The sequence below is a fragment of the Myodes glareolus genome, chromosome 12 (genome assembly GCF_982192425.1).
Source record: "Myodes glareolus chromosome 12, mMyoGla1.1, whole genome shotgun sequence".
Taxonomy (NCBI): Eukaryota; Metazoa; Chordata; class Mammalia; order Rodentia; family Cricetidae; genus Myodes; species Myodes glareolus.
In genome coordinates this window covers 5,499,936-5,522,257 of record NC_142037.1, presented here as the reverse complement: position 1 = coordinate 5,522,257, position 22,322 = coordinate 5,499,936, and the positions used below count along the sequence as shown (strand labels likewise).

The window sequence follows — 22,322 nt, the reverse complement described above, 5'->3', positions numbered from 1 at the left end:
TCAGTTGAATATAAATAAAGGCTTAAGCTCACCAGTAGATGTAAGAAAGAAGTAGTAATATAGGATTTGTGGATCCTTTTCTACTTAAGAAGTCTGGAAGGTAGCTCTTTTTAGTTATAAGTGGAGAGATCCTAGAGGAGACAATAGCCACTTGTTCTCCTTGTTCTCTAAAGGTGAATCAAATATCTTTATAGTTGGACCTGATGGTACATGCCTGCAACTCCAGCACTTGGAGGCTTAGGAAGGAGCATTGCTGTGAGTTTGAGACCAGCTTGGTTATATAGTGAGTTGGAAGTTATCTTATTTTGTTTGGGTTACATAGAAAAAAGAACTTGCACTGCCTGAAAAAGAGTCTTTATTGAACTGGATGGTTATCTGATGATATCAAGAAATTTTTAATACCCTACTTAGAGGATAGTATAGGCATTTTTTTAAACAAGAAGTTATTTTTTAGAGTTCTATTCTGGAATACATTTAGGTGAAAAATGTCTGGCATGTGCCTCCAAATGATCGGGAGTAGGATACATATACAGGCAAGCAACATGAATGGAATTAAATTAGTCACAAACTGGTCATTATTGGGTTGGACCATTGACACATGGAAGCTGGTCATGTTATTCCGTCTGCTCTTGATGTATTTAAGATTTTTCTATAACAAAATGTGAAAAATCTTTTGTTGAATTTAGAGTGCTACAAAGTTAAATATGTATGGTCAGGCAGTGATGGTGCACACCTTTAATCCCAGCACTCGGGAGGCAGAGACAGGTGGATCTCTGTGAGTTTGAAGCCAGCCTGGTCTACAAGAGCTAGTTCCAGGACAGGCTCCAAAGCTACAGAGAAACCATGTCTCGAAAAAACCAAAAAGAAAAAGAAATTAAATATATATATGACCTTGCCCTGTCTTTTTTTCTTTTTCTTTTTTTTCTTTGTTTTTTAATTGATATTTATTGAGCTCTACATTTTTCTCTGATCCCCTCCCTGCCTCTCCTCTCCTCCCTTCAATCCTCCCCCAAGGTCCCCACGCTTCCAATTTACTCAGGAGATCTTGTCTTTTTATGCTTCCCATGTAGATTATATCTATGTAAGTCTCTCTTAATGTTCTCATAGTTGTCTAAATTCTCTGGGATTGTGGTTTGTAAGCTGGTTTTCTTTGCTTTATGTTTAAAAACCACCTATGAGTAAGTACATGTGATGATTGTCTTTCTGTGTCTGGGTTGCCTCACTCAAAATAATGTTTTCTAGCTCCATCCATTTTCCTGCAAAATTCAAGCTGTCATTATTTTTTTCTGCCGTGTAGTACTCCATTGTGTAAATGTACCACATTTTCCTTACCAATTCTTTGATCAAGGGGTATTTAGGTTGTTTTCAGGGTCTGGCTATGACAAACAAAGTATCTATGAACATAGTTGAGCACATGTCCTTGTGACACGAATGAGCATCCTTTGGATGTATACCCAAAAGTGGTATTACTGGGTCTTGAGAAAGGTTGTTTCCTAATTTTCTGAGAAATCGCCACACTGACATCCAAAGGGGTTGAACCAGCTTGCATTCCCACCAGCAATGCAGAAGTGTTCCCTTTTCCCCACAACCTCTCCAGCATAAGTTGTCCTCGGTGTTTTTGATCTTGGCCATTCTTAACAGGTGTAAGAATCTCAGAGTTGTTTTGATTTGCATTTCTCTGATGACTAAGGATGTTGAACATTTCCTTAAGTGTCTTTCAGTCATTTTAGATTCCTCTGTTGAGAGTTCTCTGTTTAGGTCTGGACTCCATTTTTTTATTGGATTATGTGATCTTTTGGTGTCCAATTTCTTGAGTTTTTTGTATATTTTGGAGATCAGACTTCTGTCTGTTGTGGGGTTAGTGAAGATCTTTTCTCATTCTGTAAAGTCCTTTGCTTTACAGAAGCTTTTCAGTTTTAGGAGGTTCCATTTATTAATTGTTTCTCTCAGTGTCTGTGCTGCTGGGGTTCTATTTAGGAAGTGGAGGAAGTGGTTCCCTGTGCCAATGCGTTCAGGGAAAGTGTACTTCTCACTTTCTCTTCAGTAAGGTTCAGTGTAGCTGGCTTTATGTTGAGGTCTTCGATCCATTTGGATTTGAGTTTTGTGCATGGTGATAGATATGGGTCTATTTTCATTTTTCTACATGTTGATATCCCGTTATGCCAGCACCACTTGTTAAATATTGCTTTTTTTCCATTTGATATTTTTTGCTTCTTTATCAAAGATGAGGTGTTCGAAGATGTGTGGATTGATATTCGGGTCTTCTGTTTGGTTCCATTGGTCGTCCTGTCTGTTCTTATGCCAATACTGACCTTGCCCTGTCTTGAAGGAGACTTTTCAGCATTCTTTGACTATATAAAACCAATGGAAGATTTTTTTCAGCCATCAACAAGCCTCAAGGACTAACTCCATTACCTTCAGAGGTTTATTTATAGACTAGATTGTCTACATTTAGGTTCTTTGATTTCCTGAAGGTATAGGGGAAAAAATGATCATGAGAACCAACATGCCATACTAATGAGAAGCCCAGAGCAGAACTGGAAACTTGAAGAATTGAGCAAATGGCAGGCGGGTATATGATGCAGAAGGAATTGCTGGACACTCCTGAGAGATGGACGTTGGGCTGGAAAATATTCTAACTCCTTGGGCCCTTAAAGTATTAGAATTAGCAAGAACATTTTCTTCATGAACCTTACCATCTTTAATACTTAAGACCATTTTCTGGGAACCTGGTGCTTGAAATTGTGGTAAGGTTCTTATTCATGACTGGTTGGATTTACATTTTCTGGAGATTCCCAGTGAGAGTCAGCCCACTCACCCAAATTATTCCTTTTTTCTTTTTTTTTCTTTTTTTTGGTTTTTCAAGACAGGGTTTCTCTGTGGCTTTGGAGACTGTCTTGGAACTAGCTCTTGTAGACCAGGCTGGCCTTGAACTCACAAAGATCCGCCTGCTTCTGCCTCACGAGTGCTGGGATTAAAGGCATGCGCCACCACCACTGCCTGGCCACTCACCCAAATTCTAAAGCTGGGCCTTGGCCTTCACTTTTGAACTCCAGAGTTGAGGGGCCACTTCATGAGGCATGTGTGCCAATTATTGTGGTAAATGCCATGCTGAGAAAAACAGCAAGCATTGTGGAACCTTCCTGAGAAATGGAAGGTGAGCTTGAAATGGTTCTGGAGTCCTCTGCGAAGAAAACAGAAGGATGTGAGGCTTTCTCCGGGCCACCCTGGAGAGGAGAGGCACACAGCACACTGGAGCTCATGAGGACACTTGCTTCAGTGGCATCGCTCAGGGAGACCTGCTAGTTGGCTACAATTTAAGCTACGGTGACATGCAGCCTCCTGCTACTATTATCCCAGAGTCTGGTAGAATATGTGGCATAGATAGACTTTCTTGTCTGAGGTGTCTACTTACCCCAACCAGGTGGGTGGCTTCTCTCCCCAGGAGGGCCAGTGTGACAAGGAAGCCTGAGAAAGCCACTGAATGTCATATAGGCAAGAAAGAAATAAACGAGTCCAAGCATCCACAGAAAATTATTTTAGATGCAAAGCTAGGGTATTCTGAGAGAAATAGCAAGCTGTTCCCTGCTTTAAAAGCAAGGGCATGTGTTTTGGAGGGGGGAGACTTAAGCAGCAGCTGCATTTGTAAATGCAAAACACAAAGACGTTCTGTCTTCATGACACTTCTGTCTTATTTACATGGCTTTTCGCTAATCAAAATTAATTATGTGCTCATGTGGTCAGAATTGTCTTCTACTTGATTTAAGAAAGATGGGTGGGGAAGTACCTGCTTCTAGTCATTAAAGTCATTAAAGTCTTGCTTTTGTCCTACATCCAAGAAAATAGTTAACAGATAAAAAGTAATTTACTATTTCATGATTGAAAAGGACCTTTAGTTTCCTACATGACTGTAGACAGAAACCTTGAAAGGCATTGTGGTTTTTTTGCCTATCAAAATGGAATTGTTAGGAACCCACAAGTCAAGATGGTTCCTGGGTTTGAGTTCTTCCTGTCCTTTCTCTCTCCCTGCTGTAGAATCCAGCAGTTGGAATAATACCAGTTTTTGTTCTTTATTGGTACTGCCACCTGTTCTTACTGCTGAACTAAATGTTCTTGGCTTTCTTTGGTGTGAACAGGATCACCCTCTGGGAAAGGTGGGGGGGGGTGAGAAAGGGAACAGGAGGAGGCCCGTTCCAGCCCCTGTGCTCATGTGAGAGGGACACACAGGGGTTAGTGTGCTGCTCTAACAGAGGGGCTTTGTGCTTGAGCTTTTTGTAGAGTTACAGCTCCACAGATGCAAGCTAGGAAGGCTGAGGCTGCTCATTCCTAATCGAGTTCTCCCTAGCCATAGCAGAACAAGGCTGATGTTAATTAAAGTAAGAAAAGATAGAGGGTTCAGTCAAAGGCATTTGAAACACATTCCTTTACTCAGTGTGGGTGGGGAAAGCTCCATGTGATTAATTAAGAGATGAGAAAAGAATACAACATGGAGACACTGATGCTGCTGGTACAAGAGCCAGATCTGTTGTTACCCATCCACTGTGGGTGCAGACAGAGCTTTGATCTTTGATCTTAGTCCTTTCCTTTCTGTGCTCAGATCCTCATTACTTTAGGTCTTGGAAAACTTGCTTTTTTTTCTTTTTCTTTGTTCTTTTTTTTTTTCATTTTTGAAATTTTATTTATTTTTGAGCCAGGGTCTTACTTTGGCCCTCTGGCTGACCTGGAACTCATTAGACCAAACTGGTCTAGTACCCACAGAAGTCTTTTGCCTCTGCTTCCTGAGTGCTGGGATTAAGCATGTGTACTACTAAGCTGGGCTAAAATCTGCCTTTCTTGAATGAGAACAGCAGAATAGAAAATAAAATAGATCTTCCTTCCTGCTCAGATCTTAGAAACTGAGTCGTTAGCGCAGTAGAAGCATCTGACAGGCTACTTCAGGATAAGACAGTGACAGACGGGCAGCTTAGTAACTTAAAATAGGAACATCTGACACTGAGGTGGCAGTTACTATTGTTGGACATAAGCCTAATCTATGTGTACATGCATATATACATATATAATATACACATGTATATATACATATCACGTTCATACATGCTAATCTATATAAGTTATATTTTTGACTAATATTTGTAGTGTTATTTTTTCCCATTAAGTTCTTCAACTAACTGAGAGAGGTAAATACTGTTCTTCACTCTCTTAAAATAGAAAGAAACTGACATCTAGAGAAGTTAAATAACTTGCCCAGCTGTGTGGTGGTAGCACACGCCTTTCACAGCACTCGGGAGGCAGAGGCAGGCGGATCTCTGTGAGTTCGAGGCCAGCCTGGTCTATAAGAACTAATTCCAGGACACGCTCCAAAGCTTCAGAGAAACCCTGTCTCGAAAAACAAAACAAACAAAAAACCAAAAACAACAAGAAAAGAAAAACTTGCTCAAATTAGTTGAGAAAGTTGAGGATTGGGTTGAAATTTTGTTAGTTACCTGTACGCATATAGGTGCACGATGTGTTTGCCTATTGGATCCAACTGTGATTACAGATGGTTGTGAGCCACTATACGAGTGATGAGAATTGAACCCAGATGCAAGAGTGCTTTTAACCACTGGCCATCTCTCCAGCCCTTACTTCGATTTTGTTGTTCTCTCTCTCTCTCTCCCCCTCCCCCTCTCCCCTTTTCCCTTTCTCCCTTTCTCCCTTTTCCTTCCTTCCTCTCTTTTTGAGACAGTGTCTTACTATGTAGATCTGTCTGTCTTGGAACTCAGTGCATAGACCAGCTGCCCTCAGACTCACAGATATTTGCCTGCTTATGTCTCTGTCTCTGGAGCTTGACATTGAATGTGTGTGCTTCTATGCCTGGCCCTTGTTTGATTTTTGATTCAGGATTTTACTGTGTTGTCTAGGTTGGCCTGGATCTTGCAATGTGTCCTAGATTGGGCCCAATTTATAATCCTGCCTTTGGAGTGCTGGGATTATAGACATATGCCACAGTGTCTGATTCTTGAATTTTGAGCCCTGTATGGCTCCAGGCATACTGTACCATGCCTTGTTTTTATATGGTACTGGGGCTTGAACTCCGGGCTTTGTGTATGCTCTACAAACACTCCTCTTGTTAACTGAGTCACATCCTCCACTCTCTCTTCACTATGTCATCTCTTGGGTGGAACCTCAGCTTTCATAAATAGGGTCATGTGAGCCACAGAACATAGAAAACACGTAGCCGTTTTCTTTTCTTCCTTCCTCCTTCCCTCCCTCCCTCCTTTCTTCTTTCTGAATCAGGGTTTCACTTTGTGATTCAGGTTGACTTCAAATTCATTGTAGTCTCTTGGTTACTAGAATTACAGGTTCCAGCCATTACGATGGGACCCAGGTGACTTACTTTATTTTTCTTAAGTTGGTATGTAATTTCTGCTATGCATTGGAGAAAATGAAATTTCAATAGCAATGCCTTAGGAGTATTATGCCTTAATTTCTGAGGAATGTCAACCAAAGACTAAAGGGGTTGAAATTTGCAAATATCTAATTTTTACAGAGTCGTTTTAGAAGTAATTTCCTGGTTGCTTTAGAACTGGTTTTAGAAGCTTGGAAAGTGGCTCAGTTGGTAAATTGCTTGCTACTCAAGCAGGAGGCCCTGGGTTTGGATCCTCAGCACCTGTAAAAAACCAGTCATGGTAGTAAATGCCTGTAATTCCAGTGCTGGGGAGGCTCACACAGGAGGATCCCTAGGGATCCTTGCTGGCCAGGCAGTCTAGCTGAATCTTTGAGACCCAGATTCAGTGAGAGGCCCTGTCTCAATAAAAGTTAAGATGGAGAACAGTTGAAGATGATATCAGACCTCTGGTTTCTACATGCACATATGTGCCTGCACACACACTAGTTTAGACTCCAGAGACTCAGATCTCGTTGGCCCTTTTGTTTGGAAGTGGTTTTTTTTTTTGTCAGAAGTATGCCTTATCAGCAATAGTGAAAAGATTAGCCAGCTGGTGAGTACAAGCCTTGCCAAACGGGTGACGTTTTTCCAGTAAACCTCTAGGCTGTCAGGCCCAAGCCACCCTGTGATTTAGTAGTAGTCATTGCTTTCCCAGTTGTCTTGTTTCTTGTTTCTCTTCATTCCTTAGGTCACTAGGCAGATAGCCCATTGTCTAACTGCAGACCTATGTCTTTTCTCTTGGTCTAGTTTAAGAACTTTCTCACAGGCATGCTTATTCTTCCAGCAACAAATTATGGAAAGTTCTGCCATGCCTTTCTTGTACATAGATCCTAAGTTGCTTCAAAATAGCTTGGAATAATTACAGTAGATTCCTTTAGAACTTACTAAGTAATACTGTGTGTGTGTGTTGCTGGCCCTGCCTCCTCCACAACATAGGGAATCGTTTGTAAGGAAATAGTAAGTTACATGGTAATCTGTGCTTGAGTGGCTTTAGAATATTTAGCATATATGAAAAGAAAAGATGCTAGTGAAAAGGTGAAATGAAAAAAACTTTAATTTCAAGATGAACAAAGCCAAATTTAATTCCATTTTGCTTTAACAATTTGTGTTTTCTCAAGGTTTTCAGCTTTTCTGTATGATTTTTCTATTCTTTTTAAAGGAAAAAAGACAAAAGTTCTTTTATTCTTCTTTCATGAGATCTACCCATTCACATGATTGATTGATTCAGTTACTTAAAACTTGCATTTTTATTGCCTTTTATATATTAGTGTCATTCTAGGTACAGATAGAATATCAAAGAATAAAAGAATAAAAACTTATTTTTCTCACTTCTGCATTCTAACTATAATATCAAAGATATTAATACTAAGTGTGATGGGAAAAAATAGGGAATGGTGGGGATTTAGGAAAAGGGAGCTTGCACAGTTTGTTGTTGTTGTTTGGTTGGTTTTTCAAAACAGAGTTTCTCTTTGTAGCCCTGGCTGTCCACTCTTAAGACCATGCTGGCCTCAAACTCAGAAATCTGCCTTCCACTGCCTCTGCCTCCCGAGTGCTGGCCCAGAGCTTGCAATTAAAGTAGGTTGATCAGGAGCTACTGTACTGAGAAGTGATGCTTGTATAAAACCCTGCAGGAAATAAGTGGCCAAGCTGCACAAAGAAAGCTTGATTCAATTAAGGAATACAACTACAAAGTCCCCAGGTGTAAGTCATACAGGTAGTTGTGGAATGTAGTGAGAGCCCGTACGACTGGTGTGGCTGAGTCAGAAGTACATCTGCAGGCCAAATAGCACGTAGTATTTTCACTTTGGGTTTTACCATATATCTGGTGGGAAATCTTTGGAGGGTTTTCAACGAAGGAATGACATTTGATTTTATTACTTTTTTTTTTCTTCTTCTTGAGGCAGGGTCTTATGTAGCATAGTCTGACCTCAAACTTGCTTTGTAGCCAAGGATTACCTTGGTTTTCTGATCCTCCTGCCTTGTCTGGAACAGTGATATTACAGGCATGCTCTACAGTGCCTGGTTCGTGCAATGCTGGGGATCTAAACCAGGGCTTTATGCATGTTAGTCAACTGAGCTATGTTTTGAACCTAATTTTATTTTATTTTTTTAAAATCATCTGACTACTATTTTGAGCCTACTGTGTATTTCCTTGGAGACATAGTTTAGTTCAAGAAATGGTTGCAGTTGGGTTTAAAAAATGGCTAATTTGTTCTTCTAGAAGACCCAAGTTAGTGAATTCCTTGAATCTACTTCAGGTGGCTCATAGCTGCTTTAGCTCTAGCTTCAAGGATCTAAAACCTCTGGCTCCACTCATACCTGCATGTCATTGTACATACTCACACTCACACATAGTTAAAAATAATGAAAATTAAACCTTAAAAAATAGTAAAAAGGAAATAGTTAAAATTATCCAGTGAAGAGAAGAGTTGGCAGTAGATGGGGTGACGAGCAACACAAGGTCTAAATATATTTTGAATGTAGAAGTACGACTGACAGGGTGTGAGTTCTCAGACCAGGATTTTCAAGGTTTTTGGCCTAAGTACTGCAAAGAAGTAACTAGAAGTAAACATAGTGGAGTGCTTATTTCTGGGTGGAAGACACAGGGTTTTGTATTTTTTTTATTATTATTCATACTATTATTTTACTGAAAGAGTAGATTTAGTGGGAAAGAAAAAGCCTAAAGGCATGTGCCAGTCACCACTCTTGACTGGCCTCACGTTCTTCATCTTTCTGCCTCATCCTCAGGTGCTGGGACTATGGACATGGCTTGCTGTTATTATTTGTCAGTTTGGACAATTTTATATTAGCTAAAAATACAAAAGAGGGCTAAGTTGGGGCTGGAGAGATGGCTCAGAGGTTAAGAGCATTGCCTGCTCTTCCAAAGGTCCTGAGTTCAATTCCCAGCAACCACATGGTGGCTCGCAACCATCTGTAATGGGGTCTGGTGCTCTCTTCTGGCCTGCAGGCATATACACAGACAGAATATTGTATACATAATAAATAAATAAACAAATAAATATATAAATAAAAAAAAGAGGGCTAAGTTTCATAGTAGGAGTAATCCTCCCAAAGAATAATTGCCAATCTATTTACATGTAGCTTACTCTGTTTAAACTACATATCTTCTTTTCTGTCTCAGGAAGTGTTGTAATTGTATTACATTAAGTCTTGACAATGGGCTCTCCTGATGTGTTCTTGATGACATCACACTCAGACGTAAGATCTATTGCAGGGATATTGTCCTCATTCTGATATTCTGATTTTTATATCTATCTATCTATCTATCTATCTATCTATCTATCTATCTATCTATCTATCTATCTATCTATCTATCTATCTATCTATCTATCTGGTTTTTTTGAGACAGAGTTTCTCTGTAGCTTTGGAGCCTGCCCTGTAACTAGCTCTTGTAGACCAGGCTGACCTCAAACTCATAGAGATTCACCTGCCTCTGCCTCCCGAGTGCTGGGAATTAAAGGCGTGCACCACCTAATTAAAGGATTAAAGCCACCACCTGGCTTTTTTTTTCCCAGATAACTATCTGAATGTATCTTGTTTCCATGGCTGTCAGCATAGTGATGCCAGTACAGCAGACTAGGATGTACAGAAGCTTAATAACAGTGTTGTGCTTTTCTTCTTGTCTAACCTCTTCCCTGCAGGGCATTTTTAACCAGTTTCAATGTAGCAGTGAAAAAGTGCTTCCCTCGGACACTCTCCGCAGTGCTCTGGCAAAGACTTTCCAGGATGAGCAGCGCTTCCAACTGGGAATCATGGATGATGCTGCAGAGTGCTTTGTAAGTGCTGCCCTCTTGCCTTTATTTGTCTCTATCAGGGACTGGCGTTTACTGTGTCCTGGTCTCTGCATGGGGACCAGAGGTCTAGAGTCTCCTACTGCAATGTGAATTGCCTAGTGGCTTTATATTTTTTTTTTCTTCAGGCTTGAGGTAGTTTAATGCTTGTTACTACATAAAACAGTGGCTTTTACCTTCAGGAGAAGCAAGGCATGTTGAAGTTCAAATTGTACTCGCAGAGCTTCTGATCCAGTAGTTTGGCAGAGGACCAAGAGCTCTAACATGTTCACCGGTAATGCTGTATTGATGGTGCTCCTCTGGGGAACCACCATATTTTGGACTTCTTTTTTTCTAACAATATTAAGTAGAGACTGCGATGTTTCTTCTAAATAGTTGCATTGCTCTAGTGAATTTATCCTTGATCTCCCACCTCCTAAGTGCTGCATGCATGTGCCAACACACAAGAGTGCCACGGAAAAATCTTTTGATGTTGCATAAATAGTTCACAGAGTTCAGAAGAGTTGGGAGTCATTGGCTGGTTTTCATAGTGAGTTTAACTCTTTATTTCTTTTTAAGACTAGGTCTTGCAGTGGAGTCCTTGCAGGACTGGAGCTCTATTGCAAAATAAAAAGGAGGTTGTTATAGGAATAATGCTGAATGAAAATGTAATATTAAAAGTTTATTTACTGGGATTGATGATGTAGCTTAGTTGGTAGAGTACTTGCCTAATGTTGTCTAGCCTCGTCTTATCCCTAATATATAAACCAGGCATAGATGCACACCCCGTAATTCCAGAAGATCAAAGTTATCCTGTGCTACAGAGTGAATCCCAAGCCAGCCTAGGATATAGGAAACCTTGTTGAAAAAAAAGTTATGTACTATGCAATACCATTTATATAGTATTCTTGAAATGACAAGATGATAAATATGGGTGAATAGGCTGCTGATTTCTGGAGTTAGGAGTATGGTAGATGGACAAGGCTCTGAAGAGGTAGCGTGGAGCAGCTCTGTGATGCCTTGATTGTGGTAGTGGTTATAAGACTGTATGTAATGAAGTTGCATCGAGTTACATCCAAACCCAAGTTCATGTAAAACAAGTAAAATCTGAATGATCTATGGCTTACATAATTTCTTCTGTTTATCTGTTTGCCTGTCTTTCTGTCTTTCTTTTTTCTTTTAAAAAAAAAAAGGTTAACAAAATTTAGAGATATTCCTTCTCTCCAGTAAGGTTTTTGTGTGAATTGCTTGCCAACTTGTCCTTTTGCTTTTAAGTGTACTGCTTTTGTATTTTCCTGTCAGGAAAATCTTCTGATGAGAATTCACTTCCACATTGCGGATGAAAGCAAAGAGGACATATGTACTGCCCAGCACTGCATTTCTCACCAGAAATTCGCAATGACCTTGTTTGAGCAGGTAGACCCCTTGATCCTCATGTCTTGGACTCTGCCTTTAAGAGCATTTTATCTGGGGGTGTAGTTAAGTGGGTTCCAGAGCAGTTGATGATGATGGCTGCTTGTTCCTCTTTTCCCTCCGGCCCAGTGTGTGTGCACTAGCTGTGGTGCCACCTCCGACCCACTGCCCTTCATCCAGATGGTGCACTATATCTCCACGACTTCCCTGTGGTGAGTCTTATCCATTTTTTTGGTTTAGGATTCATTTATTTTTATTTTATGTGTATGAATGTTTTACCTGCATGTATGTTTGGGCCCCATGCTCGTACCTGGTACCTCTAGAGGTCAGGGAGAATATAAGATACCCTAGAGCTGGAGTTACAGACAGCCATAAGCTGATATTTCAGTGCTAGGAACTGAACCTGGGTCCTCTGGAACAGCAGCCACTGCTCTTAACTGCTATTCAAGTCATTTTTCCAGTCCACTCCTATGGAATTTTTTATTGTGCTGTTAGGTATACCTTTAGTTAATTGGGTTTTAACTAAGGGCCACCAAATAGCATATATCCTTTTTGTTGAATCTGTGCTATATTACAAGACTCCTAGATTCCTAGGCTTATTAATAGTTAGCAAAATGGAAGGAGAAATGGAGAGTCAAGGATTTGGGAACAGGTAGAGAGACTCACTTTGTTTTAAGGACACTGAGGTTAGTCAGGGCATGGAATTGTAGTATAGTCAGCAAATGAAAATCACACATGCATCCCACACTTTTGATCCTAGCTCTTGGGAGGCAGAAACTAGTGGACTTCTCTGTTTTGGAGGCCATACTGGTCTACATAGCTTGTTCCAAACAGCCACAGAGAACTCAAAATAAGACCCTCTCTTAAAAAGAGAAAAAAAAAATGACATTTTCTTTGAGTTAGGGTTTGTATGAATGATTTTGTTTTTTAATTTAGTCATAACTTGGTATAACATCTGTTATTACCTTCCTTTCCCCATCTTGAAGTAACCAGGCTATTTGCATGCTGGAAAAACGAGAAAAACCATCACCAAGTATGTTTGGTGAGTTGCTTCAGAATGCTAGCACCATGGGGGACCTGCGAAACTGTCCGGTGAGTTAACTCTTTGGACTTTAGGATGAGAAAGAGAACCCTGGTTTGTAGCATCACCGTGGAGCAGGTGAGAATGTTTGAACTAGCATTGTGTGTGTATTTCAGAGCAACTGTGGGGAGAGGATCCGGATTCGCCGTGTGTTGATGAACGCGCCACAGATTATCACAATTGGACTGGTTTGGGACTCAGATCATTCAGACTTGGCAGAGGATGTCATCCACAGTCTGGGCACCTGCCTTAAGCTGGGTGATGTATGTATTAGCTACCTTATTTCTGTATTGTTCAAGCACTGAACAGACAGGCATGTTCTAAGTGACAATTAATATAGCATTTTTGGGCAGATATACTTGCGTTTCTGTGTGCAGATTCATGAGCCTCATGCACATGCTCACATACCACTTTTGTGAGGATGGTAGAACCGTTTTAGAAAAAAAAAAAGGCACAATTTTTGCCTTGAAGGACAGGATGGGCAGAACTTAGATATTGGTTAAAAAAAAATTAGTTTCTATGGGATGTTTATTGTTTGTTTATACCAGGATGGTGCAGAGAAATGTATATCATGGGAAATAGTAAGGTCAAAGGAACAAAGTCTTGACTTTGGGAACTGAAGAAGGTAGAAGTTGGTGGCCTGAGCCCAAGAATAGGAAATTCACAGTGAGGACACGGCAGAGAGACCACTCCCTTGTGAGGGGGAGGTGGTTTTTTTTTTTTTTTATTGTAGATAAGAGAGAGAATGAGAATAGACAAAGGCATCTGGGGGTAAGTCTGCCTTGGTAAGTCTGTCTCTCCAGGACAGAGAGAAAAAGCAAGGAGGAGGGCAGACTGGCAATTGCCAGGGATATGGAAGCAGAGAAGACAGCAAAAATAGTGGGAGAGTCCTGCCAGTTAAAGAGGTTGTGTTGCGGCAGGAGGAGGGCCGGTTAGCGGAACAGCTTGGGAACTAGCACGGAGTCTAATCTGTTGGAAATTTGTTTACATTAATGGAGGGCTAGATGCTCCCTCTGGAGACTGGAGGGCTGTAGGAACAGACAGGAAAGTGATGGCTTCCCACTGACAAACAGAAATTCACTTTACAAGGTTCCTGAGGAATGCTGAGTGTCATTGGGTCAGAATCCAGCCTGAATCCAGATTGCCATTCTGTGGGGTTGGTATCTGACAGTAATAAAATAGCTTAGATGATAATGTAGTATTTTAGGGTTTCTGTGTATTTATTTTGGAGAATGGGGAAATAAAATATGAGACTAGGTTTCATTCTTATAAGCTTTATGGTAGGGACAGCTCATGTTTTTCTTCAGTTCAAGGAGAACCAAAAAGTCTAGTTTCCTTTGTTCTGGTTTCTGTCTAGGATAGTCCCATCACTAAGGAGAGGCTGTTCTTGTTGTAAATAGTTACTCCTGAGAATAAATATGCTGTCTGGGGTCACAGTTTGGATCTCCTCAAGGAATCTAACTGAAGTAGGTTGTACACAGTAAGATCTTAAAAATAATAGGATTCTTGTTTGTTTCTTTGTTTTACAGTTTTACTCAAAGATTCTTTATTTTTTTATTTTGTGGCTGGAGAGACAGCCGTGGGTGCTGGGAACCGAACTCTTATATTTTTGCTTGTGAGCCTCGCCTTTAACGGCTGAACCATCTCTCCAGCCCTCAAAGATTTTTTTTATTAAACTAGAAATAATACAGAATATATAGAGTCAGACTCTCATATAATCCAAACTGGATAACAGTGGGATATGTAGCCTAGTTTGCTCTTGAATTCTTAATACTTTTGCCTCTATCCCTCTTTATCTTTTAGATAAGGGATGAAGGGTTATAGGTGTGTGCCATCATGCCTGATTTTTGATTTAATTATTTTGATTATTTTCTCAACCAGGTCAATTCTTAGTTTAGAATCCCTTAATTCAAATGTTTGTGTCTCTTAGCACTTGAGGCATAGCAGAGCATCTAGGAGCTGAAAAAAAAATTGAAACTTGAGAGCTGGTTTTTGTTTTATTTTGAAATTGTTGTGGCTTCTCTTATGCCTCAGAATGAAAATATTGAACTCAGCATGTAGCCCAAGCTAACTTTAGACTTATGATCCTCTTGCCTTAGCCTCCCTGTGTTGGCATTTTAGGCATGTGCCAACATGTATGCTTTTCAGTTCATTTCTAATAAATAATCTGGACTATCAAAAATATTTCAGCTTGAGGGGAAAAGCAAGTTACTGACTTTATTTAAGAAGTGCTGATGGCCACTGGACATAGTAGCACACATCTGTAAGCCCAGCATTTGAGAGGCAGAAGCAGGAGATCAGGAGTTCAGAATCATTCTCAGCTATACAATGAGTGGAAACCACTCTGGACTACATGAGGCTTTGTCTTGATAAAACAAAACAAAATAAAGAAATATTGACAGAAGAGCTAGTGTGGTAGTGTGTGCCTATAGTCTCAGCATGCAGAAGGCTGAGGCTTAAGCACTGTCCTGTGTTTGTGGCCACCAGCCAGGAATAGGTACATAGTGTGGCCTTGTTCAGGGTGGGAGAAGAAAGAGAAATATTGATGGAGTCTGCTGAGGAATTATGTTAGATAATTGACTGTGTGATGAGTCTTTCCCTTCTTTTTGTTTTCTTCCTATAGTTGTTTTTCAGAGTGACAGATGACCGGGCCAAACAGTCTGAGCTATACTTAGTAGGAATGATCTGTTACTATGGCAAACATTATTCTACATTCTTTTTTCAAACAAAGATCCGAAAATGGATGTATTTTGATGATGCTCATGTCAAAGAGGTAGGAATATACAAGGATCTTGAAGTATTTGGTGAATGAAATTAAAAAAAATATATGTTTATTTTCTCTCAACTTTTATTTTAATAGTTTTGAATGGTGATTCTCTACACTGTTGGTAAGACACACATACTTTGTGATTGGATTGGTTGTTTTTCTTTTTCTTAAAAAAAGATTTAATTTAATTTTCATTTTTATTTATTGTGGTTTTTTTTTAGTGGGGGGTAGGGTTTATCTGTGTAACCTTAGCTGTCCTGGAACTCTCTTTGTAGACAAGGCTAGCCTTGAACTCACAGAGATCTATCTATCTCTGTCTCCAGAGTGCCGGGATTAAAGGCATGTATCACCACTGCGTGGCTAATTTTATTATTTGAAAACCATGTCTGTGTATATGTATGCACATTTATGCCTACCCATTTATGTGGGTATGGCTATGTGAGTGTAGGTGCCCACAGAGGCTAGAGGGGTCAGAACCCCCTGGGTCACAGGTGTTTGTGAGCCACCTGACATGGGTGCTGAGAGCTGAATTCCAGTCTTCTCGAAGAGCATTAACCAGTCTTATTGAGTCATCGCTTCAGCCCCAGGTGGTTGTTTTTCTGAAGCAGGGTTTTGATCTGTATTCCAGGCTGGCCTGGAACTCAAAATGTAGTCCAGACTGGTCTCAAACTTGTAGAGAAGCCCTTCTTCCTTAGCCTCCCAAATTACAGGTAAGAGCTATTACATCTGGACTTTATCTGTTAAATGTAAGGACAGTAGTTTTAAATTCTGTAATAGATAGGAACAGAATATCTTTTATTATTTTTTCTCAGTTTCTATAGACATTCAGCATGGTTCTGTTTTTATAGTTGACAAATCATCATCATTATTAAATGGTTTATTAGAATGGGAACAAGTAATGTAGCTAACTAGATTTTGTAGTCCGAGTTGAGGACTTTCAATTTGGCATTATCCATAGGTGATAATTTGTTTCAAGGCTATTAAAAATTATCTTTTCCAGGCAGTGGTTGTGCACGCCTTTAATCCCAGCACTTGGGAATCAGAGGCAGATTTCTGTGAGTTTGAGGCCAGTCTGATCTACAGATCAAGTTTCAGGATAGATAGGGCTACAAAGAGAAACAAACAAATAAAAATTATCCTACAATTCTCATTTCCCTGGAGTGACTTATTAGAGGTTAACATGAAACATGGGCTATAGTGATACTTAAAGCAAGAAACTTGGTCTTGTCTAAAGAAGACTGACTCTATGGATAAAATGGTTTAGGTGTTTGCATCAGTTGGGAAGCTACTTGTCATAAAATCAGCAGTGTCAAGAGGGTGGTCGGGAGAGAATGGGAGGAGAGGAGGAAGGGAAACTGTTGTTGGAATTTAAAATAAATGAATAAATTTAATAGTAAAAAAATTAGCAGCTATGGAGACTGCTGTAGATATGCTAATCATATCAATCTGTAGATTTGAAACAAAATCTTCCACTAGTAGAGTCTTTGTCAAATTTCAGTATTCTCTTTTGTGGGGAGAGGCAACAAATTATTTGAACATTAGGTTTTTTTTTTTTTTTTTTTTAAACCCTGAAAAGTATTCCTACAAAATAAGATTGGGATGTGAAAACATAAACTATGCTTTAATTTAAATAATGGCAACTTAGTTTTAACTTACTGAAAGCGCGTTCTGAGTAAACTATCATACTAGCTAGTTGTCTAGCTGCAAGCCATAACTTACACCTAAGAATGCCTGGTTCACACTTAAGAAGGGATGAATCGATGGCTGTTATGTTACTCTTCCATTGTGATTGCAGAGCTGAATCCATCACAAAGCTACGGCCAAGAGGTTTTAAGCAGTTTGCATTTTATGTCTTGCCATGTGTAAACTCTACAATTGAATGTTATTTCTTCTAAGAAACTCTGTAAGAGAGTTTCTATTTGCCTTTCAGCTTCGTTAAGGTGATTTTAATATTTAGGAAGAAATTGTGGAAGTGGAAATTTGAAGTGAGCTCTTAAATCTAATGTCTATGAAAAGAAGTTGATTAACAAAGCAACTTAGACCCCTCATATAGCATGTCCACCTTTGTGAGGTTTTTTTTTGCATATTTCAAAACTGAGTTCCTGGTTCACAGAAATAAAGCTAATTGGATTCATTTTTTTCTCTGTTAGTATTTTAATGCTTTCTTTAAAAGGGGGCTTAATAGATAGTCATTAAGTTTAGATCTAAGATCTTTTCTTTTTTGCCCAATTTTTGTTGTAAAGAAACTACATTATGAAAGAAATTATGCTTTGGATTGTGGATATGAACCGTAATTGTCATATTCTTCTGGTGTTTCTGGCTCAGATTGGTCCGAAATGGAAGGATGTGGTAACCAAATGCATCAAAGGGCATTATCAGCCCTTGCTGCTGCTTTATGCAGATCCCCAGGGTACCCCAGTGTCTACCCAGGACCTGCCTCCCCAAGCTCAGTTCCTGTCATACACCAAGACATGCTACGATAGTGAAGATTCAGGTGAGCAGCCTAGCCCTCCCACCATCCCATAGAGTCAGATAGCAATTCATAGTCTAGCTAGGAGGAAGAGGGTCTATTGTATTGTAAGAAAGAAGTGCCAACTTGTGCACAGCTAATTAGCATCAAGCTTCGTTTTCTTCAGCTTTAAAGAGTGTATTGCCTGAAATCAGCTTGCCCCAAATCAAAAGTGAGAAGGCAGCTATGCTTGTTTGCATCAAGATCCTAAAATAAAATTATAAGGGATGCTTCAGTAGCCTTGTTACATTGTTAAGGTTATTAATTCCTTCTAGTAGTGTTACAGTGGCTTAAGTGAATTTTAAAAAAGATATGTATTTATTTTATTTTGTATGTGTGAGTGTTTTTACCTGTGTGTACGTTGTACTGTGTTTATGCCTGGTGCCTACAGAATCCAGAAAGAAGGTGTTGAATCTTCCAGAACTGGAGTTATGGATGGTTATGATCTACCATGTGGGTGTTGGAAACTGAACCCCAAGCCCTTTGCAAGAGCAGGTGTTCCTAACCACCGAGCCGAGCTATCTCACCAGTCCCTGGCTTAATGAATTGTTAAGAAGCACTAGAATAGTTCTGATCCTTGGAGGTGAAAGAGTTTTGTTTAAATTCCAGATGTAGAAGTGATGGTCCTCAGTGTGTGAATCAGTTGTTCCAGTCTAAGCCAACTGTTAGAAATTGCATAATGCCTTTCCATAGAAATAACTTTAAGACTAAAGTCCCAGGGTATCCCACAGAAGCTGATAATATTTGAACTCTCGCCCTTGTAGTTTGATCTTGAGTTCTGTAAAGATGCAGGACTGACTGACTCTTATTTAGTATAGTTTCGAAAGAGAAGATACTTGCCTTAAAGTCTACCCCTCCCATTGCATCTCATTCCTGTTTGGTCTGCTGTGTTTCTTCCTGCTGTTTTGTTTTGATTTTTTTTTTTTGAGACAAAGCCTCACTATGTAGCACAGACCAGTCTGGAACTCACTATGTAGCTCAGGCCAGCTTCTATTTTATGGTGATCCTCCTGTCTCAGCCTCCTGAGTGCCGGGCTTATACCCAGTTCAACCACTCTTCCTGTTTTGTACCTCACCCAGACCTATCTATTTCTTCCTTCAGTCAAGTGCCCATTTGTCTGTTGTGTTTATCTTAGCTAATGATTCGGAGAAAAGCTTTCTGTTGGGCACATTCACACTAAAGAATGAAAACAGCCCCATAATTCCTCAAAGATACTAACAATGTGTATGTCAACTTTTAAAGCAACATATAAAACAATATAAGACAGAGAGCCTCTAAGATAGGTGAACAATGGTGTGTGGGACAGTATAGGGGAGAGCTTCTAAGATAGGTGAGCAGCTGGCTGCATGACAGGTTGGCCTGGGGCTTTCCATCTATATAGATCTTACGTCTCACAACTTTTTCATTTCTTCCACTTTCCCCATAGGTTTTCTAAAAACCCCACAGTTTTTCACAGTGGCAGGCAAAGTGAGGGCTTCAGCAAGGTAGGGACAGGGGTGGGAGGAATTGTATGTGTGTCTGGATTACCTGGAAGATGGGTGTTGGGAAGAATGGCTCTGTGGTGTATTCTTCTCACCCTTCCTTCTAGGAAGTTCTTGCTTTACGGGTCTTTGTTGCATCCATCTCCCTTCTTCATCTCTGTCACTGTCCTCTCTCCTTACTTTTCCCCTGTGTCTCCTCCTTCCTTCAGGAAGGGAGCCTTCCATCTCAAGTGACACTCGAACAGATTCTTCAACGGAGAGCTATCCCTACAAACATTCTCACCATGAGTCTGTGGTCAGTCACTTCTCTTCTGATTCTCAGGGGACAGTCATCTGTAATGTGGAGAATGATTCCATGTCTCAGAGCAGTCGGGACACAGGTAGGGACTTAACATAGGACCCTGCTTGCCTGATTCAATTCCTGCATAGAAAGTCTCCCAAGAAAAAGAAACTGGGGCAAGTAGTAAGTAGTATGCAAGGCTAAAAAGTGCAGAATTTGGGTAATTGAGTAGTATACAAAGAAACTTGATAGTTCTGAATGATTGCATATAGGAGTGCATCAGTAAGGACCATTGTGATATGATTGTCAACGTAATTTTTCTTAAGTCTACTTTGTCCTGATATCCTTTTAATCCTATTAAAATCCATTTGCCTTGTCTTCTTCCTGGCCATGTTTCATGCCATGGTTTTGAGTGAAAGGCTTCAAGAGAAGATATATTTATGAGTGGGAAAAACCTGTTCATCCTCATACTAGGTTTCTGAAGGAAGAGGTACAAATAAAGAAAGGATGGCGTGCTTATTAGTATACATTCCATACCAAAAATTCTCGAATTGTTTTTTAATCAATCTTGTATCATTGGAAGACTTCATTACAGGGCACAGAAGGAAGAATGGTGAATGACTACTGAGATGGAAAGTTATGAGAAATAGAATAGCTAAGGCAAGAAATATTGTCTGAATGCCTAAGGATTTTGGGGATTAGTGAAGCCTTTGGATCAATGCTTTCTCTTCATTTTTTTTAAAAAAATTTCTTTTTAAAAATTATTATTTTTATAAGTATGAATGTTTTGCCTGCATGTATATCTTTGTACCATATGTGTGCCTGGTGTCCACAGAGACCAAAAGAGGTCGTCCTTGGACCAGGCAGTGGTGGTGCAGGCCTTTAATCTCAGCACTCGTGAGGCAGAGGCAGGCAGATCTCTGAGTTTGAGGCCTGTAATTGAAGTTACAGATGACTATGATTTTAGGTTACTGATTTTTTTGTTTGTTTGTTTGTTTTTTTCAAAACAGGGTTTCTTTGTGTAGCCTTGGCTGTTCTGGAACTATCTCTGTGGACCAGGCTGGCCTCGAACTCACAGAGAGCCGCCTGCCTCTGCCTCCCAAGTGCTGGGATTAAAGGCATACACCACCAGTGCCTGACTTTAGGTTACTTCTTAATTTCATTCATTCATTCATTCATTCATTCATTGTTGTTTCTTTCTTTTATTTCTTGACAAGATCTTGTTTTGTAGCTTAGGTAGGTCTCACACTCAAGATGCCTTTGCTTCAGCCTCTCATGTGCTAGGATTACAGGTGTACAACGCCACACCTGGCTTTATTTATTCGTTAATTTTTAAAATTTTGATGTGGGGTCTTAATACGTTGCCCAGGCAGTTCTGAAAGTCCTGAGGTCATGTGATTCTCCTTCCTCAATATCTCCACTGGTGACACTATAGACTCATGCCACTGCACCTTGTTAGGTTACTTTTAATGTGTGGATTTTTCCCCTTTGCCTTTGTCCTTACTATTTATGTTTGAAAACTAGGTAGTTTGACTTGTATATGTCCCAGACCCTGAGTTTTGATGGTGCTTGAGCATTTTACTCTATCCTCTTCCTTCCTTCCGTCCTTCCTTCCTTCCTTCTTTCCTTCCTTCCTTCCTTCCCTCCTTCCTTCCTTCCATCTTTCCATCTCTCCTTCCTTCCTCCTTCCCTTCCCCTCTTTTTTTATTTATTTATTTTTATTTGAGACAGGGTTTCTGTGTTTCTCTGACTGTCCTGGAACTCGCTGTGTAGATCAGGGTAGCTTCAAACTCAGAGACCCACCTGCCTCTACCTTTTGAGTACTGGGATTAAAGGTGTCCACCACTACTGCCTGACTGTCTTTTTTTTTTAAATTTATTTTGTATATGGGTGTTTTGTTTGTGCACCTCATGCATGCAGTGTCCTGAAGGCCCGAAGAGGGCTTTGGAGCCTCTGGAACTGGAATTATGAGTGGATAAGAACTGCTGTATGGGTGCTAGAAATGGAGCCTGGATTCTCTGGAAGAGCAACTGATGCTCTTAACCACTGAACTGTCTTTTTAGCCATTGAAAAATGCTGGGGATTGCACCCGAGTCCTATAGAAGAGCATTCAGTGCTCTTAGCTACTGAACCATTTCTCTAGCTCCCAAATTTCCTTTTTCACCTTTCCTCTCCTTTCCTTTCCTTCCTGTTTTTTGTTTGTTTGTTTGCTTGTTTGTTTGTTTTGAGACAGGGTTCTTTGTATGCCCAGGCTGTCAGGCAACTTGCTTTGTAGACTAGGCTGGCCTTAAACTCACAGAGATCCACCTTTCTCTTCCTCCTGAGTATTGTGATTAAAGGTGTACACTATCACTGCCTCCATCCTCTTTCTTATACATTGGTAGTTGGACCTAGAAGTTTGGTCAGACTCATTGGATTTCTCTTGAAGACTGTTGTATAGATGGTGTTAGGTGCAATTGTTTTGTAAGGCTATCTTTCTGGAATTGTGAGTCAGAGAGAAGCCACTCCTGTGAGGGGATGATGTATATATTAAGTTTAGGGTCAGTAGAATCCCTAGTGGTTTAACCTTGGTA

The 22,322-nt window shown here is 40.1% G+C and overlaps 1 protein-coding gene across 7 annotated transcripts in view; it reads left to right on the top strand.

Annotated features, from left to right (window-relative positions):
- Positions 1-22,322, top strand: part of Usp54 (ubiquitin specific peptidase 54) — a 100,901-nt gene that overhangs the window by 46,357 nt on the left and 32,222 nt on the right. For 4 of the 7 annotated variants that reach the window (XM_087911930.1, XM_087911931.1, XM_087911934.1 and 1 more), the window contains 8 exons: positions 10,090-10,224; positions 11,521-11,634; positions 11,761-11,843; positions 12,618-12,723; positions 12,829-12,975; positions 15,336-15,485; positions 17,805-17,973; positions 19,679-19,849. In XM_087911930.1, the coding sequence (XP_087768056.1) occupies positions 10,090-10,224; positions 11,521-11,634; positions 11,761-11,843; positions 12,618-12,723; positions 12,829-12,975; positions 15,336-15,485; positions 17,805-17,973; positions 19,679-19,849 (1,075 nt within the window). The remainder of the gene's footprint in view (positions 1-10,089; positions 10,225-11,520; positions 11,635-11,760; positions 11,844-12,617; positions 12,724-12,828; positions 12,976-15,335; positions 15,486-17,804; positions 17,974-19,678; positions 19,850-22,322) is intronic. The other 3 variants (XM_087911932.1, XM_087911933.1, XM_087911936.1) reach the window with 1 other exon arrangement.